General features: G+C 52.9%; 9 protein-coding genes across 9 annotated transcripts; 3 read left to right on the top strand and 6 right to left on the bottom strand.

The window, feature by feature from the left end:
* Window positions 1-664: 664 nt before the first annotated feature.
* BDQ94DRAFT_177775 (uncharacterized protein) lies at window positions 665-1,215 on the bottom strand (the record flags this gene model as incomplete). The annotated part of the gene is made up of 3 exons (XM_026772991.1): window positions 924-1,215; window positions 792-839; window positions 665-718 (listed from the first exon to the last, which is right to left on the bottom strand). The coding sequence occupies exons 1-3, from the start codon at window positions 1,128-1,130 to the stop codon at window positions 665-667; spliced, it is 309 nt and encodes a 102-aa protein (XP_026619479.1). The 5' UTR covers window positions 1,131-1,215.
* A 3-nt stretch (window positions 1,216-1,218) lies between these two features.
* On the bottom strand, window positions 1,219-3,620 carry BDQ94DRAFT_177777 (HMG-box domain-containing protein; the record flags this gene model as incomplete). The annotated part of the gene is made up of 6 exons (XM_026772992.1): window positions 1,219-1,250; window positions 1,964-2,194; window positions 2,226-2,880; window positions 2,953-3,021; window positions 3,084-3,174; window positions 3,523-3,620. The coding sequence occupies 6 exons, from the start codon at window positions 3,618-3,620 to the stop codon at window positions 1,219-1,221; spliced, it is 1,176 nt and encodes a 391-aa protein (XP_026619480.1).
* A 3,063-nt stretch (window positions 3,621-6,683) lies between these two features.
* On the bottom strand, window positions 6,684-7,283 carry BDQ94DRAFT_177778 (uncharacterized protein; the record flags this gene model as incomplete). Its single annotated transcript, XM_026772993.1, has 2 exons — window positions 6,940-7,283; window positions 6,684-6,883 (listed from the first exon to the last, which is right to left on the bottom strand). Exons 1-2 carry the CDS (start codon window positions 7,223-7,225, stop codon window positions 6,684-6,686), a joined length of 486 nt encoding a protein of 161 aa, XP_026619481.1. The 5' UTR covers window positions 7,226-7,283.
* Window positions 7,284-7,613: 330 nt separating this feature from the next.
* Window positions 7,614-8,131, top strand: BDQ94DRAFT_155521 (uncharacterized protein). The gene is made up of 2 exons (XM_026768477.1): window positions 7,614-7,733; window positions 7,795-8,131. The coding sequence occupies exons 1-2, from the start codon at window positions 7,646-7,648 to the stop codon at window positions 7,872-7,874; spliced, it is 168 nt and encodes a 55-aa protein (XP_026619482.1). The 5' UTR covers window positions 7,614-7,645; the 3' UTR covers window positions 7,875-8,131.
* Window positions 8,132-8,306: 175 nt separating this feature from the next.
* On the bottom strand, window positions 8,307-8,879 carry BDQ94DRAFT_164468 (uncharacterized protein; the record flags this gene model as incomplete). Its single annotated transcript, XM_026770018.1, has 2 exons — window positions 8,307-8,599; window positions 8,630-8,879. The coding sequence occupies 2 exons, from the start codon at window positions 8,877-8,879 to the stop codon at window positions 8,307-8,309; spliced, it is 543 nt and encodes a 180-aa protein (XP_026619483.1).
* Window positions 8,880-9,420: 541 nt separating this feature from the next.
* Window positions 9,421-11,062, bottom strand: BDQ94DRAFT_177780 (cell division protein ZapB; the record flags this gene model as incomplete). The annotated part of the gene is made up of 3 exons (XM_026772994.1): window positions 9,421-10,171; window positions 10,507-10,533; window positions 11,058-11,062. The coding sequence occupies 3 exons, from the start codon at window positions 11,060-11,062 to the stop codon at window positions 9,451-9,453; spliced, it is 753 nt and encodes a 250-aa protein (XP_026619484.1). The 3' UTR covers window positions 9,421-9,450.
* Window positions 11,063-11,168: 106 nt separating this feature from the next.
* BDQ94DRAFT_155523 (uncharacterized protein) lies at window positions 11,169-11,505 on the top strand. Its single transcript, XM_026768478.1, has one exon. It carries the CDS (start codon window positions 11,188-11,190, stop codon window positions 11,428-11,430), a length of 243 nt encoding a protein of 80 aa, XP_026619485.1. The 5' UTR covers window positions 11,169-11,187; the 3' UTR covers window positions 11,431-11,505.
* Window positions 11,506-11,951: 446 nt separating this feature from the next.
* BDQ94DRAFT_177782 (uncharacterized protein) lies at window positions 11,952-12,774 on the top strand (the record flags this gene model as incomplete). The annotated part of the gene is made up of 1 exon (XM_026772995.1): window positions 11,952-12,774. One exon carries the CDS (start codon window positions 11,952-11,954, stop codon window positions 12,492-12,494), a length of 543 nt encoding a protein of 180 aa, XP_026619486.1. The 3' UTR covers window positions 12,495-12,774.
* Window positions 12,775-13,742: 968 nt separating this feature from the next.
* On the bottom strand, window positions 13,743-15,270 carry BDQ94DRAFT_155525 (uncharacterized protein). Its single transcript, XM_026768479.1, has one exon. The coding sequence runs from the start codon at window positions 14,776-14,778 to the stop codon at window positions 13,822-13,824; it is 957 nt and encodes a 318-aa protein (XP_026619487.1). The 5' UTR covers window positions 14,779-15,270; the 3' UTR covers window positions 13,743-13,821.
* Between the last annotated feature and the right edge of the window lie 2,100 nt (window positions 15,271-17,370).

Below are 17,370 nucleotides of genomic sequence, written 5' to 3' on the forward strand. Positions count from 1 at the left end.
TGGTCGCGCTAGATGGGGGTCCCCAGCCTGCATTGTCGCCAATTCGGTATGTGAGAGTGCTGTTCCCATCATCTCTAATCTGATTCCATTCCCCACGAGCAGTAACGTCTGCAGGACGCGTAGTGGGTGAGCCACGTTCAGCACCACTGTCTCTTAGGATGGCGGCATCTGAAGCGCAGCCCATATCGGACACGCTCCATCGGTGTTCCTCCATGGATGCGCTGCCGTGAGCCTCATACGTTCTTGAGGTGTAACTAGAGGGCTGGTCTGGATAAACCCTGCTGACTGGCGACTTCTCTGTGCGTGGTTCGGTAGACATCATAGTACGATGGTTCACGCTCTGTCGATCTGACCGAGGAACGCAAGTACTTCCGCTTCCCTGGCACGCTTCGCAGGGCCAGGGTCGAGAACACTAATAACCCGTTACGTTAGTCAAAAGCACTGTCGACCAACAGTTTCCCATAAGTCCCAGTTCCTTGTGGCTTCGCGCACCTTGATTTTCCGACGAAAACATCTCTCACAAGCTGGGTGCCTCCTGCCCTGCTACCTCCCCATCAGATAATGCTCAGTTAGTGAACGGTGGCTGCCACAATGGATGTTGAGGAGAGTAGAATGTGGATATACCTCGGTAGACATTGTCATGCATTTCCATCGAGGAACGCAATTACTTCCACTTCTCTGGCACGCCTCGCAGGGCCAGATGCGAGAACACTATTAGCTCATTAAGTTAGTCAAACGCGCTCTCGACCAACGTTTTACCATGAGTCCCAGCTCTCTGTGGCTTCGCGCACCTTAATTTTCCGACGAACGCACGCCGCACATGCTCGGTCCACCCTGCGCTAATTCCGTCTATCAGCTAATGTTGACTTAACACACGATGGCTGTCGCGCTGCAGGACTGAGAAGAATGGAACGTCAACATACTTCTGTAGACACATTGGAGTTTCGGTGATCCTCGACGGGCTCAGTGGCACTAGTGTCCTTTGGCCGCTGACGGACAGGGGCTGCAATCGATGTGAAGCCTTCCGCTGCAGTCGCAACTCCGCCAAGCCTTTCGTCGGTCCGCAATGCCTCTCTTGACCCCAGAGTGTTTATCTCCTCCAGTGGAGGCAGTGAACGCTGCTCGTCCATGAGTAAAAACCAAATGGCTTGGTTGGTCGGTACACAGATGCCAAAAGCGTGACGATGGGTGGGAACGTTAGCACAGAGCCGAAAGAATCTAGTCGGGATATTGTGTCCATAATGGTTGGCCTGTCAATCATTTATAGTATGCTCTGGTCTGAGGGGCAGACTAAATCACGCAGTAGCGATATAGTATGATAGAATCACGCATAAAGAATGCTAGGCATGCCAATACACCGTCATTTTGAATTATAGAAGTGCAGATCATGTCCTTCTCCAGTCAGTCCGCTGTACAGTCTGCTCGGTAGCGAGCCAAGGTGATTTCCGTATGCTCAAAAAGGTAGGAAACGATTTCCCGTTCCTGTGACGAGCGGCAGGAATCAGGGGAGGGGCGTCGCTCTCAAGAGCAACATGCTGGCTCCCAGGAGCACACAAACAGTTTCCAGGAGTTTGGGCCGTTTTCCGGGGGGATCTGTTGCTCTTATGGCCCCTGGGCTACGCCTTCCTACATGGCCGCGGTGAACAGTCGTCTGCAGGAGATTGAGGTGTTATGGCCTTCGGCGCGGACATGGTCTCCTGGAAGTCATTGCTCAGTACACAAACACGGGCATCTCAGTTACACACGCACTGTACAAAAGAACCGAGAAAAATTATGCATGAGATCCTCGCATCTGAGGCTGTCGACGCCAATACCCAACGTATATGTGATGAACATGCCGTAAAAGCCATATATGCTACTTACTGGCCTGCAGTCGCAACCCGCTGCGTCCCTTCCATAAGCTATTCCCCGTCAACCTTACAATCCTCACACGAAACAGACAGTGTCAGTAAAGCAGACTGACTGTTGACAGCTTCGAGCCCAGGGCATCCGGACTGGGGAACAAAGCAAGCAGAGTTCGGTATCCCCGGTTGCCCCGTGACGACAGGGAAACAAGGTTGGGTGCCTGCGGAGACTTGCTCAGCAGAGGTCATCTGAGAGTAGATTATCTCCCGCCACCACACCGAGGCGGCACTTTGCAATGATCCAAAACCAGCGGGATTCGATGGAATGCTTTGGATGAGGGTCTCCTCATCTTGCAAAGAATGGTCGTGTGGAGGGTCCACTGACGCGGTCATTGTTCAACGAAGTAGACCCAGCGTGAGGCTGAGAGCTTCGGCTGACTTTGGGGAACGCCTCCGAGCGCAACACCAATTTCTGAGAACGGGCTCCTGCGTTCTGCGATCGTTTCTTCTTGGTTGACGGCGAGAACTGATATCCCGGGTGCGCTCCAGCATGCTTATGTTTCTCCGTCACTGCGAGCGTCTTGTACTGCTTACGGATATGGGAGGTTTTCGTTTTCCCGCTCCGTCCGGTGAGGATGGATATGGCCTGATGATCGTTCTGTGCAAGCAAATGCTTCGCTTGATCACTATACGCCAGCCGGTACAGCATGAATGAATTCATCGGGCGTGAAATCCTGCCATGCCGTTGTAGAGCCTCCTGGCGGCGTGTCTCGACGGGACGATGTACCCAGGCGTACATGTCTCTAACCGGGATGTGTTGCATGCCGTTGGTCAGTGCACTCAGCTGACATGGCAGGTCCAGATCTTGCCTGATGATCGCTGTGTGTTCGTCTCGGTCGTTCCTTGTCGTGGCTACAGCACGATTCGACCGCCGGTGTCTGCTGTGCCGGCGTAGAGGCTCTGATTTCGTCTGGTCCGCGTCGGCGCCCTTCTCTAGGATCAGCGAGTCTGCGTGGGGTTGGGTTCCATCAGACATCTACAGACATATATATTCACGCAGTTGGTACACCGCGTCTTCCAGCTGAGGCGAAGTGGGAAAGGATTTCACCGGCTGTGGCACTACAGAGCATGGGTTATCGGCCACAAAATCTGGCACAGGGACAGGCTGATCGAAGCTCTAGGATCATCAGAGTATGAGACTTAGCAGTTCCTGGTTCAAGATTTGCCGTGCACGCCTACCACAGTATATTCCCCAGAAACCTGGGGGGAAACATCCGACGTGCTTGGGAAGTGCTGCCTGAGATCCTCACAAGCAGTATCAAGCACGGATCTCGGCCAGAAAGGTGGGGTGGTGAAACAGACAAAAATTGACGTTATGAGCGAGCGCACGTTGATATCAGGGGGGACCACAACAGCAGGCTCGAGTTCTTTATAGAATAGTTATGACTCGGAGAACCTTCATACTAAGTTGACTACGGACACTACACCTATAGTTTTCTCATCCTGAATCAATAGTTGGATCCTTCCATTGCAGCTGGTGGGACCCAAACTACTGACACCCAAGAGCCCCTGCGACCTAATGACGTACTAGTTACGCACGAAGACGATAAGGGTACAGTATCCGGATTGGGTTAGAACTGAGTCGGTATCAGTGTACCCCGGCAATGGTGAGAGTGACCTGAACGGATCTACCGCCAGAGATGAAGGACCGTGGCAGGCGGATTGGGCAACAAGGTTAGGTGGGAGGGGAGGGCTCCGATGGCCCAATGGAGGCATGTCAAACAGCAGCTACATGACTTGCTGGTCTCCAGGCTCCACCAATCCCAGCCATTCGCAGTGCAAGATACATTTTCCTGGCTGAATCGTCTTCCCGTGAAAGTATGGTGGAATAGATGCCAGCCTGGACCAGCCTGGACCAAGTGGTTCGGAGCTCCAAACGCCATCAGCTGATCCTGTCGTGGTTCGGATTCGGATTCGGATTTACTCATACACCGTCCCAGCCACTCATGAACTCGTGGCTATGCGGGGAACTGCTCCACTGCCTGCTGGGCAGCTTCGCAGTTAGCTACATTTGCTATGTACATGTTTCTGCCTTCCATATGCGCTTTAGTTGAGGGCTTGGCTCCGCCCAGATTTAAATCTGGGGGCTCCCCAAACCCTTCCTTGATCTCTGTATGCCCAAAGACCTCAGTGCTCCGCCTGGTATATTTCCCAACTGTCAACAGCTCCGAATTGCCCCAGGAGCCCCGTGCGTATCATATATTTGGCTGCTCGGATTGCTAGTTTAGGCGTGTTAAGGATTTTCTTCAAACTCCCCTTCTCCTTCCTGGCCCCCCATTCTTCTGCCGAATATCCCTTCGCGAAGGCTTTTGAAGAGAGGACAGGCAAGGAGTACATGTTGGACTGCCTGGGTTGCTTTGCCGCATTGACAGTCTGCGTCTGGTATGTCTGGCACTCCTTGTTGGTAGAGGTAGTGTCGAAGTCCTATCTTCCCTGTGCGCAGCTGGATGATGGTCGTATTAAGTACCCGATGGAGGCTCTGGTGGACCCCTAGTACCTTCTTTGTCGGGGTTGGCGTCAGCTCGTAAACCGTCCTGTCGTGGGGGCTGGACCGCCAGTCGTGTTCCCATTGGGCATTTACTGTCCCTTGTATCCTTGATTTCACGGCAGTTTGGAGGAGTCTCTGATGCGCGGGTCTGGTTGCAGTATTGTCGGTCATTACCTCTATGCTCCTGTCGCGCCGAGTGCGGACCTGCCGCCAGCCCGTGGCTTCTTTTGCTGCTGTATCGGCTTGTTCAATCCCATCGATGCCCCTGTGTGAGGGTATCCATCGGAAAAGTATGGCGAGTTTGAGTTGGCGAGCTTTCTCTATGGCTACGAGGATGGTTTCCAGGATATACTGCCCTGATTGTCGCCCTGGGTTTTGCAGTGCTCGTAACGCTGCCTGGTTATCGGTGAAAATTACTACGCGGATGCTGTCGTGGTGCTAAGGGAATCGGAAAATATAATCCCCCCCCTCCGAACTGAGACCCCGGATGCGAATCCAATCGATAGACATGGGAAGCTTTTGAACGACTCTAGAGGCGGGATCTCACAGCACAACTCTTCGTCCAGTGTGATTGGCCCAGATGGTCCAGGGTTGACAGCTCGCTTCGGAGATAGGGAACCAACTTTTCCCAGCCCTAGAGAACCACACGTAGACCTCGTTAAAACCCAACCAGGACTGCTGAATATCACGGTGCCTGTGATGAGTATCATGGTGGCTGAACCTTATGGCAGGGATGGGACGGGGGCGATAGCGGAGCGGTCATTCGAATCAAGCTGAGGTCTTGCCGCCCCAAAAAGACGCGCGTGTTGGGACCACGGGACTCTGGCGCGATGATCTGGAATTGCCTGCCATGGCACTAAGACAGCACCGAACGCCAGCCCGTTGCCATGCGATCGCGATCGAGTGAAAGCCGTCCTGCGTTCTAGTCCTATGCCAGTCGCGTTAGAGCAAACTTTAAGAAATGGACCCCGTGGTCCAGATTTCGATATGATGTGGGTGGAGAGCGCCTTCAATCGAGGTACCACAGGGGCTAATTCGCCATCATGATCTACGACACACTCTTTGCTCTGGGGAGGGTTATCCGGATGTGACCGAAGGCGCATAATCTCTGGCCGGCGATCGGCTCGGGGATGGAGTGCTTCGCCGTCCGGTACCTCGAAGTGGATTGTCCCAAGAGGCGGGACTTGGGCCGAATTTACCGACAGTGTTAGTTGAGTCCAGTAGCGGGGACAACTGAACGCCCTTTGTTTCGCATTGAAAGCTACCCGGGATCTGGTATTTGGGCTAGAATGACTGTGGTCCGCTCTCGCGGCTGCTGAGGGTTGGCCTTATCTGGATCGGGAAAGGGACATCGGCCTGTCGATCTTGATAGAACAGCCCTTGGACGGCCCTGATCCCTGACATCGCCACCGCTCAAGCGCAATGCAACGCAGCCAACGATCACTCTTCTCCATGTGACACGAATGTAATCTGACCATTCTAAGCTCTTTTCTGGACCGCGCTATACTGTTCCCATGTCCCATGCTGTGACACGAGACACTTAGCGTCAGTGACGCCTCGGTCTTTATGGTTCGATGGAGGTCAACCGCCAATCTAGGTCATAAAATAGCCTAGCTATGGTCGGTCAAACAGTAGGCCAGTCCCGCTGGGGGATTGGTTTACTATGTCCACCACTTTTCGGTGGGTGGCGGTTTGACGCGATTGTTCCACGCCATTCACCTGCGCGGGCTGTGGGCACACTGGTGTCTCACAAAGACAACCATATAGCAACTGTGTAGGCTGAGTGATGCGCTAGCAATTGGAGAGTAGTTTCACCATTGTTATATGCCTGGTGTGGTCAATAATGCACAGCGAGGGAAGGAAAAATGTACAGAGGATGTGCCGGAGACATGAAATGAAACCGGGCGAGTTACAGCCGCCCAGGTCAATGCTGGTATCTGAGTTCTCCCTTTATGGGATCAAAGCGCAGATCCCTGTCACGCGTGGGTTAACGTTGATCCAGCCTGCTCGGGAAACCACACGGACTGTTACGGTATCTGTCTCCCACGTACAGCGCTTGTTTGCTGTGGTAGACGTCCCGCACAACTTTGAGCTCTTCCATTTCTATTTTCAGGATTTGTCTTCAAGAAGGCCCTCACAGAAGACATTTCATTTCCTCTACCTTCACCAGTCTTGTCCAGCGCTACACCAGAGTCCAGGGGTGAGTTTCCCCAGTCAACTCACGATCGAACAAGGAGAAGAAACACGCCATTAGTCAACCATCCCTCCAGCACCGGCGGATATTCTCGTCGTCAAGACCTGGTGGCCTTGCTGCGTGTTGTACTCCTTTTGGTGCCGCTGCCAAACAAGGACCGGTGGATTTGGTCCACGGTCTTCTCAACAACCTGATTCCACTGCTTCTGCTCCCTCATGCTGGACTCCAAAGCGCTGATTTGCGTCAGTCTAGTCGAGAGAACGGCAACGTTACACTTACTCCACCCGTTCAGATAGTCTAGATGTGTGTCAGCTTGTCATGTGATGCTCTTCGAACAGTAGGATTCGTGAAACTGTACTCATCCAAGAGAGGGAAGACCTGTCCCTGGCCATAGACGCCCTCGCTACCGTCTGCCATCCGGCTCGGGCTTGCACTGGATTGATCTACGGCCGCTGGATCACCATCGTCACGCTGTGCGATTTCATGTTCGTCCGCCCCCACGGCGTAGCTAACGGCACCGATCCGGACAGGGTCTTGCACACACTGTATGCCAGACGTCTCAGCATGCGAGGTCTCCAGTCCTAACACCGTCCGCAGAGCCTGTAGCCGCTTATACTGGGGCGGGCCAGTTGCATGCATGTCAGACTAACGAGTGAGCCGGGAAGACGCAAGTTGAATAAGGACGGTTCGATCCCAGGGTACGGAATAACTGAAGACAACAAACACAATCAGTGTAATGGCACGCACAGGAACGGATTAAAGGGCCGCCTGGGCTCTGCCCTTCACTCGCCATCCCGCCCCGTGTCTACGCATTGCCGCCCTTGTTCCTATGACAGTCGTCGCATCATCAGTCGAGATAATCTACGGCTAACCGTTAACACCTCCTGGCCGTCTAGCCCATCACGTTCCAAAATAGGTCACAACCGTGCAACATGCGACAGTCCCTTGGGCAGCGCAGCCGAAGGACCGTATGATCAGATGGGTATCAAAGGCTCGCTTTCACAGGGCAGCTTTCTGGCCTGTTTTGATCCACATCAACTGGCAAGTACTCTCCAAGCCATGAGTGAATCTATGGCTATGCCTTATGCCACCAAAAGTGAATTTAAGGCGTTTACGTCAGACCGCCAAGTCGCTTGCGGATATATGGGTATGCACACAGAACACATAGGCAGAAAAGAACCATTACAGTATCTAACAACTGGACACAGACTCCGAGGGTCTACTTGCCGGCTTCTACCCGAAGACGCCTCCTAACAGCCCCCGCACGGTTCCTTTGGAGCCTGTCTAACTAAGTACAAGTCTAAGTGAGAGAGTTGAGCTTTATCCGAAGAACATGGTCATCAGTGCTAGCTGCTACGACGGTGATGCGCTTTCATTCATTGGGTTGGTATAATCTATGCAATTTTAATTTGGGGGATACGGGGGTGTCGGCTGTTGCATTGTGTCTGTGCAATTCCTGATAGGCTAGACAGGCCACATGTCTCTAATAACTGTGTAATGAGGAGTACAGTAACTTGAGATATACACAATGGACCGAATCCCCTGGGCAAATTTTGTAGACTTGCGCAGTTTCGCTGGACTGCACAGTGAGCGGATGAGAGCATACCTACAAAGCACATTCCAGCGAAGGTCCACCCTTTTGTCGAGACACGATGGGAAAACGAACGCAAAGAGTCACGTAGAGCGCCTGCCCACAGGAACTCGTAGATCCGACAAGGCATCATATCCACTGCGGTAGTGGGGCACGGATATTGGGAAGGTTCAGGCGACGGTCCCATTCTTCTCTGGCCCGAGCTTCCTTCCCGTGCGAGTCGGCCAGGGCCTCTTGTAGCTTGCGCATGCCTAAGAGGATGCGTCGGTTTCCCACCGGACTGACTTCGGGTTCAAATTCATGCTGCAGGATCAGATCATCGGAAACCTCGACTGCCACGGCCGCGAGGTCGTCGAAGATTCTGAGGCATGTGCGGAAGAACCGGTTCTCATCTTCCTGGCGCTTCCATTGTCGCCACTTCTCTTACAACGTGTCTCGCAACGAACGTGGACCGTTCTTTTTGGCATTCCGAAGCCGCACACGGGTCGTCTCCAGGGCCATGGTTGTTCCCCGGGCCAGCGCAATTTGATGGTCGATCAGGTTGATTTCCGGGAGATCATGCCTTGCAGGAAAGTCGGTTGGTCTCCTCCCCTTGCGCAGGATGGAGAGCGGAGGAACTGGGGCGACTTCAGGTTCTCGACTGTAGATGCTCGACGCTGCATCGTTGGCTGCTCTTCTCGTCCAAATTGCAGACAGCGGCATGGCTCCGTTGGAGATTAGATTAAAGTAAAACTGGCCGCTTATGCGGACGAAAGTGTGGAGTACCGATCCCGATCTAACACAATCATATATAGTTGGGGGGGAAAGTGTGAGATTTGGATTGGGTGTATGCGTGTAGACACACTCAGAAGACGGAGTAGCGTGAGCCTTCCTTCACTGACACCTCCCGGGACCCTCATATTTCGGGCTCGGATATTAGCCGTTCGTCGGTTCAATCACGACTTTCTTTTCCTGGACCCGACCGTGTGAAATCTTGCTCATGCTCCGTTTGCTGGTAGGCGGACAAGAACGTCAATTGGGTGTCGAGTGCTGCTGCTGAGCGCAATTTCTTGACCGTGGAACAGGCCTGCCCGCTATACACATGACGGTTTACCCACCCTAGCGTCACCGGTCCATCTGCAGACCCAGGAGGCAATTCTATTTTTCAGACATTCCCAAGCCGCTTCCAGCGAGCGTCAAAGTGCATTACTTGACCCGATTGGCACCGTCATTATTGATCGGTATACGTGTGCGCATTCGCCCAGATAGGATATCAATTACTACGGTAGAGAAACTAGAATTGAAGAAGCTGCGTAAAGTCACCGGGGCCGGGTGCAATGCCATGATTGTTGTCAAATACACCCCCTCCGTCCCCTTGAGTTGTCCATATATCTGGCATCGTCGTCATTGCCGGCAGAGCAGCCGTCATGGCAGCAGGATCCTCCTCTTCTGGTAAACCAGCCGGGCTGCAAAGCCGCTGGTGCCAACCTGCAACGGTATGCTGGATTTCGTGCATCAGCTGTTGAGTCGCGCGCCGCTCAGACAGCTGTTGCCTCCACCGATGCTGTTCCTTCAACAATTCCTTGTTCTTTCTTTCGACGCTTCCAAGGCGCTGCGACAGGGTCTCTTTGTCTTTCTGCAACGCTTCAATCTCCCGCTCCAGTGCTTCGACCGTAGCCAAACATGCTTCTTGATTCTCTGGCGATGGGGCAGAAGGAGGGTCTCGAGAACCAGAACCAGATACTGTGGCAGCTGGTGGTTCCGTGGAGTCAGCGGAACGATCCGGGACCAGTAACCGTACGTGAAGGCTTACCGTGGATGGGCGTCGATGGGATTGCAGAGGCTGCTGTGAAGAACGCATTACGGGCTCCGGTCTTTGGATAGATCGTGGGTCGGAAGCGGTACTGCGACTGTCGGTCTGCCGGGTGCTTGCGCGGATGCCCGCCCGCGGTTCTGACTTTGGCATTTCCCGATGACAACCAACCTCGTTGAAGAACCACTGCGTATGTACCGTGCTGAAGGGAGAATTAGCCGGAGAAATTTGAATACCTGGCCTGGCAAGAGGGAGTGGAGCGCCGTTGGCTATGGCAGGCGGGTTATAAGCAACAAGGTTAGCCAAAGCAGGTCAGGGATAACCGCCCATTGGTTATTTTGGCCACATGACCCGGTCTTACTATGGTTGACCAAGCGAGACACAGTAATGGTTGAGGTTTGCAACAACCCGCTTTGCTGCGGATCCAAGCGCCATGGGGTATTTCCTCGCCCAGAGCGGTCAAAAGTCTGAGAAAATGTTATTCGCTCTGATCTATACCCCAGTCTGTTTAGTCTACTGTGTCTGAAATTGACCCACCTGGCCCGTGGTTCAAGACTCCCTTCCCTTATTGACACTATCGCACAACGTGGCATTGACCTGTGGAACTCGGAAACCCTGGGTAACGGGGCATGTTGACCGGTGGGCGACGTGGGTAAGTTACGGGGGATTATTGGATCAATACGACGGCATTCACTAGGAAAAGAAACCCAGGACAACGAATCCCCCTCATTTAAGTGTTTCCTGGTCCCCCCTCCTCTTTCTGTACGTCTTTCGCATGGCAGGCAATACATGTACTGTATCTGGATCTTGCCATTTGCGCCGGTCTCTGCATGCGCAGTTCCCCCACTTACACCACATTTTGCGATTTCACTCTCGCTCCCCATGGCCAAGAGACACTACCGGGCCTGGACTCCCGGCGAGGAACAGGACTATCCATCATGGGTAGCGCGCCATCTCCATTTAACGTGGCCAGAGAGGGCTCGGAAATATTCGATCGAGCGCAAACCCAGAACGAAAGAGTCTCTGCGGACCAAATACCGGCTTCTGGAGAAAGACGTAAGACGGCACCGCCGCCCGATGTGCAAGACGCCATCGCGGCTCGGACGTCAGATCCCCAGGAGACAGGGCCGTGGCCGACGCAAAACTCGGTCTAGTCCTATCTCGATCAGTACCCCCACCCCTTCCGAGCATTGTTCAGACGACCCAAGCCCTCTAAGGATGCGGATGATGAGGCCACCGACCTCTACACGCGTCGCCCGTCTGCAGAACCACGGTCAGACCGCACGGTCGACTCAGGGTCCAAAATCGACCGTCCAGTCCCCAGCTAAATGTGCGCACCGTCGCGGGTTTGAGACGCATTGGGTTCGTAAGGGTCCGCGGGTTCACTCCGGTAAGAGCATGCCCCAAGCGGCGGTCGAAGCAGTCCGATGTATTGACAACCTTCTTTGTTGCAGGGTATGAGAAAGAACATGGAGTTCCGTCTCGGTCGTTGGTTGCACCTTCCAAGATCGATTTGCTGTGGCAATTATTATACCATATCTGTGGTCGCACGAGGCAGTAGGCACAAGCTGAGACCAAGACGCGCGGCTGCAAAAGAACTCTCCGCGATGATCGTCCCGCATGGTGGGGCAAACTGTATTGCCCGCTTCTTGTTCCCTGCCTATTGGCCGTTGGGCAAATTCAAACACCCTTTATCCGTCTGCGGCGAGTTTTCTGCAGATCGCTTCTCAGCCTACTGGGAGGCCCCCTTCACACTGGCCCGTAGCGCAAGGTGATATGTTGGCTGAGGTAGTTTGAGACCCATCAAGTCATTGCGTGTGTTCGGTACAATCGTGAATTGAACACGGAGAGCAGCAAAAATCGGCGTTGAGCTTTCCTCGCACGCGACACTACTCCTCTTTTCTTCCAAGTCTTCATGCTACAGCCAATTTATCTCCTCTACTATATGTACCGGCTCTCACTCTGTTGTGGGGAAGAAGATCATGTCTCCCCCGATCGCGCATCGTTCCCCAGCGCCTATTCTGCAGCCCACTCCGCTGCCGGAACTCACTCCCAGTCTCCTGTCAGACGACGCCGATTCCACATCGAACTCCTCAGCCTCTGTGATACAGTGCCCATGTTGCGCCTCGCCCGATATTCCAGACCAAGCCACGCTTGCCGAGACCATTCCAGACCGGGAACTCAATATGTCCACCACGCTTGAAGACCAGTTCCTGAACACACTGAGGATCCAGCCAGGGGCCGAATCCACGGCTGAAGCGGTAGCAATCGTACCCCAAGACTGGCAGGCCACAGGGGACCGGTCGTTAATCAGCTTGCTTTGCCACCGAGCTTTCAACGCCTTCCGAAACCAGGCAGCCATTCGAACTTTCGGTATATACTACTATGGAGACTTCGGCCCTGGGGACACCTTGACTGCTGTTTCTCGAACGGTAGTGCGGGGACGATTGACATGGCTGGAGGCAACAGTGACCCGAGATAGTGTGCTGGTGGCCATCGCAACCGCCTTGTACGACGATCTATAGTTCAGGCTCATGGACAATACGCAGTGTCAGAGAATCGGGTATATGACGATTGGGCCTTACAATCTGACTGAACCTGTCTCCGAGATGGCCAGATACGTAGTTGCGGGAAACCGCAGTGCATGCGGGTCTCTCCAGCAGTTAAGTACCTAGGTCGGCACTGCACATATTCTAGCTAATATGCTGCGCATCCTTGGTGGAGCCAGCCTCTTCCGTCTCCTTTCTTTTTGGCCTTGGGGTATTCCAGCTGTGCTATGTCATATAGATAGATACACAACGTTACACTGTCCTTGAAAATTGATCGGCATCTTCTTGTAGACAGAAGACCAAACAGTCCTCAAAGTCCAACGTGCTACGGTGCTATGATACGGGATATATTTTACATGACGCAAACAGCCAAGGGGCAGACCACAGGGAAGCTAAGTAAACACAGAGTCTTATAACTAGCTGCAGTACGACGATTCTCTCGTTATGCGTGTCATAAGCCATAGGGAAACCTGGATGTCTGCATCCCTAGAAAGGGGAGCCCACTGTTAAGGAAAATCCCAGTATAGCCAACCATCAGCATTGTTGGAAGCCTTCTCAGCCCAGGCAGCAGGCGGTGAGAGATAAAGCAAGCAGGATCGCGCCCCCTGGCCTCCCACAATGGCGCTGTCGGCGCACAACTAATAAGTAACAACTGCCAAAGGCATATTTCGGCGGCGATTATATCAGAAGCGCAATCTACAACAGATTGCCGCCCTTGCAACGCGCGAATCTGAAAACGCCAAATATAAGGAAATCCAAAGATACCATGCTAAAGGTCGTAGAGGGACTCCATCAACCCCGTGTCTGGACATGCAGACAGAAACTGAGTCCCATCCAATGGCAGGCCGTCCCAGAGAGAATGGTCGTCGCTATCGACCAAGCAAAACGATGAGCTTATGCTGTATTCCCCGTCCGATGAAACTCTCGGGTAAGGCTGCTCACCGATCCTCCTCCGCCGGATCAAAATCTGTTGTTCTCTATAGCGGCCATCGTGCGAAAAGTCACCGAAGGCGAGTATCTGCAAGGCAGGAAGTCCCGTAGGTCCAAAAGCCCACTGAGCAAGCAGGAGGAAATCTTGGGCTTCCGACCGTTTCCGAGCGGGCTTGAGGTGGAAGCCTGCGACTGTTGGTCCATGTCTCGACCTGGACCATAGCCCCCCTTCCGCATTTCTCCGCAGCTCTGAGACGATCTCTCTGCGGAGATGCCGATGGTTCATCTCCTCTCCGCTCAGCCGGAGGTGGAGTAATTTTATTGACGAGCGTTCCGGGATGCCTAAGAGAAGGCCTCGCTACGGTGGGTCAGCTCATGTAGCCGAGGGGATGGATGCTAACGATACACTTACCGCGCTGGCCGGGCGAAGACAGAGGCCAAGAGCGGCGGGGGAGCTATGCCGTAGAATTCGCGGGATATTGGGAGATGCCATATCCACATCGCGAAGATCTTCAAAGAGCCTTTCAGCGTCGATTGGCATCAGCCGACGCTCGTGAAAAATCAGACCGTGGAGCGTGGCTCGGTGATGTTTGATGGCATCGCCAAGACCGGGCAGGAACCGAGGAAAGTTGACCACCTTCAGGTACAGACGCCGCAAGCCGCGAAACGAGAGTAGAAATTCCACGGTCGCAATGGACGCCAGTCGGTCCTCTGAGTCGCGCAGGTAGTCGCTACAGATCTCGAAATGCTGGAGGGACAACGGATATTTGGCTCGCGCCAACAGCTGCAGGAAGCGCTGCTCATTGGGACAGTCGCGGATCGTTAGCGCCTTGAGCGCGCGGAACGGTGACGGTTGGCCGGCCGGCAGCAGACTGTCAGGGAACGGGACGCGCGAGAAAGTCAAGGATGTGAGTGATGGGAACCATTCCCGCTCACCCGGCGTGCAGTCGTCCTGCGCTCGAGGTGGCCAGAAGACCTTCAGGATATCCTCATGGGACGTGGGTACGTTCGGATCCAACAGAAGTCCAATGGATACCGCCTTCAGTCGCCGATGATTTTGTCGGAGACAATCGCACAAGGTGCGCATTTCGAATGGATGCTGGATGCCTTCCCATTCCAGGTCAGTCAGTGCCGTCAAACTCGACAGGCCCTCTAGACGACGGCCGGCATGAGGACAGGTCCCGTCTGTGATCAAGCAAAGCGAATGGATCCGTTGCTGGTGGCGGACCAGATATCCGTTGGTGTCCAGAATTCCGGCCGGAAGGCAGGTCCCTACGCACCACATGCGACAGGTCAGTTGCGAGTCCAGCGGCTCATGCCTTTCATACATACTGAAACGAGCGGATGGAGACGGTCTCCAGTCGCGCCAAAACCTGATCTACCTGATAAGACAAATCATTGAGAAAGGCTTGATGGGCTGTCGACTCGTGCGGGCTTCCAAGTGTAGGTCGGTTGTGGGACGAGGCAGGTAGGAAAAAGTGACTGTTGTATACACAACGGTGGAACCTAGCAATGTGAATAGGAGCGCTGAACCTTACCTGCCGCGCATGCTGGAGGATTTCGCCGGCGCGGGAGCCGGAGTGGTCCCGAAAAAAGGGATGGACATCGAAAATGTTCAAAGCCCATTCATTCCTCGCACGGAAGGTGATGGTTCGATGAAGCCGCGGGAACAGGGCGGCATATAATCTGGTGGAAACCAAACTCAAGGACCGAACGCTGTGTTGTGGCAGCTGGCATGCAGTTAGCAGTTGGCCAAACCCAGATAGTATATCTACAGTACCACATCAGCGATGGCATCAATAATCTCAAATGGTAATAGACACAACATATTGAAAGTAGCGCGAGAGGGCTGCACAGCTCTATCAAATGGCAGCTACTGCTTAGGAGTCCGCGGTCTACATTCACAAGCTTTTGTATTACGATCAAAAATTCTGTGGAGCCTCGTAATTTTGACCGGTCTGCGATACCTCCTAAGTTTACTGTTTACTTAGGCCGTTGACTTGAGAACTGAATGCCAGATTCCGTCGGTTGGTCGCCCATCTGTTCCGTGGTTTACCTGGAACCATCCAGCACACAGCACGATACCCCAGCTCTAGCGCTGGCTGCAGTTGCGAAGAGAATTATCTAGCGGGAATATCAGTCCATGGAAAGAAAAAACCGGTCAAAGATGCGTGAAGCTGGTTAATGAGCCCTGGTCTGGTCTTGTTTCGGGATTTATACGCCGACCACAGTCATATACGCCACCTAGCCCGGTCCTCCAACGAATAGGTGAAATGCGGACATTGTGCGAACCGACACAACCAGCGCCGTTACTTTCCAGGAATATGGCGACATAGCCAGCTACCTCAAGAGCGCCCTACCAATACGTCGCAACTCGAAGTAGTGGCAATGTGACCAACTAAAGATACCTAAAACCTCGAGAGGTGGACCGATGTGATGGATGCAAGAGGTCGAGCCAGACTAAGAGCTATGTACTTGTAAAATGCGAGACCCACAAGTCCCTATAATGAAGATAACGGTAATCTTGACTTTTACGTTGGGGGAATCAGTTGCATGTTCAGGCGGGTAGAGAGGAAAAGCTAGTTACGAAGTCTAGTTGGTCGCAGGCTCGTGGCTGGCCTTGGCTCTTTCGCTTATTGCCAGGGTCCTAAACCAGGACGAACTCAAACGTGCATGGATCTTTTGCTTGTGATGCACAGAGGGAGGTGTCGAAGGGTCAAGAGTGCGGTTATATCTTCTATAAATCTCGGATGTTTCTTGACCCATCTAGGGATATCTTATGCCCTTTTTTCCCATTTTATAACTTTTCGAAAGGGTTCGCAACTGCATGCTTCTGCGCTCCCAGCGACGGCATTCACGACACTCAATTGTCCCGGACCCTCCATAACTGGTCAATCAACTAGAGTGTCCGATACTCTGTTAATCACCCCCCGGTTATGAAGAATGCCTATTTACAAGAGCAGGGCATGTTATCTACCTCTGAGATACATCCCTTGCAGAATTGCCAAATTTTGCGACCTGCGGGTATCAGTCAATCAGCGAGAAAGCCCAAAACCCATACCCGTTGTTCGGGCGATTTAAATCACACCTCAACCAATGATAGAAAAAATCGCCCGCAGCGACACATTTACCGCCATCTACTAAGACAAGGTATCACGGAAAGTCATAGGCGGTCAATTGATTGGCGATGTTGGAATTTACGCTGGTTGTCTTATCTGTTTCGACTGAAATGCACGCCGGATGGCCAATTTTGTGGCGGTATATGACGGATGGATCTCAAAACCCTTGCGCCTGAGTAAGTGTAAGTTATACTATAACGTACCAGTCACCCATAACACAATGCATATTATAAAAACATGCAGCCTCAACTTGGTGAATGATTTAGTTGCCGGTGAAATTATAGATATCCAGCATGAAATGGTGTATCTCAATACTGATTTCCCAACCCGTCAATTTACCGTAGAGGTCCTGGCGAGCACAGCGTCGTTTGTGAGGGTCATGTAAGAGCGCGTGTTTCAAGGAACCACGCGATTGTCCAAGCAAACGGGTGTGCAGTAGGTAAAGACCAGGAGATTTCACTGCCAGCAAGATATTGACGGGTCAATTGCTGAGAGGACCATCACATCTCAGCGGATATCACCGAAGTTTCAATAGAAGATACTGAGGATCATAGACCTAGAGAAATATATAGCAGCCGGTCCCGATATCATCTTTGACTATTCAGACTCTCGAACTCTTTTATCACCACTCTTACATTGTCCGAGTGCGCAGAGCCGCCTTCCCAAATGGACTCGTCTGTAAGTTATTTGCTATCACTTCATGAGTGTTCTAACACTGGGTCAGAATGCATTGCGTATTGTTGCTGAATTAAGTACACAAGCGGTTCAAATGGATCGTGACCAGCAAACTCAAAAACACGAGT

This window comes from Aspergillus welwitschiae (assembly GCF_003344945.1).
Source record: "Aspergillus welwitschiae strain CBS 139.54b unplaced genomic scaffold BDQ94scaffold_113, whole genome shotgun sequence".
Lineage (NCBI taxonomy): Eukaryota > Fungi > Ascomycota > Eurotiomycetes > Eurotiales > Aspergillaceae > Aspergillus > Aspergillus welwitschiae.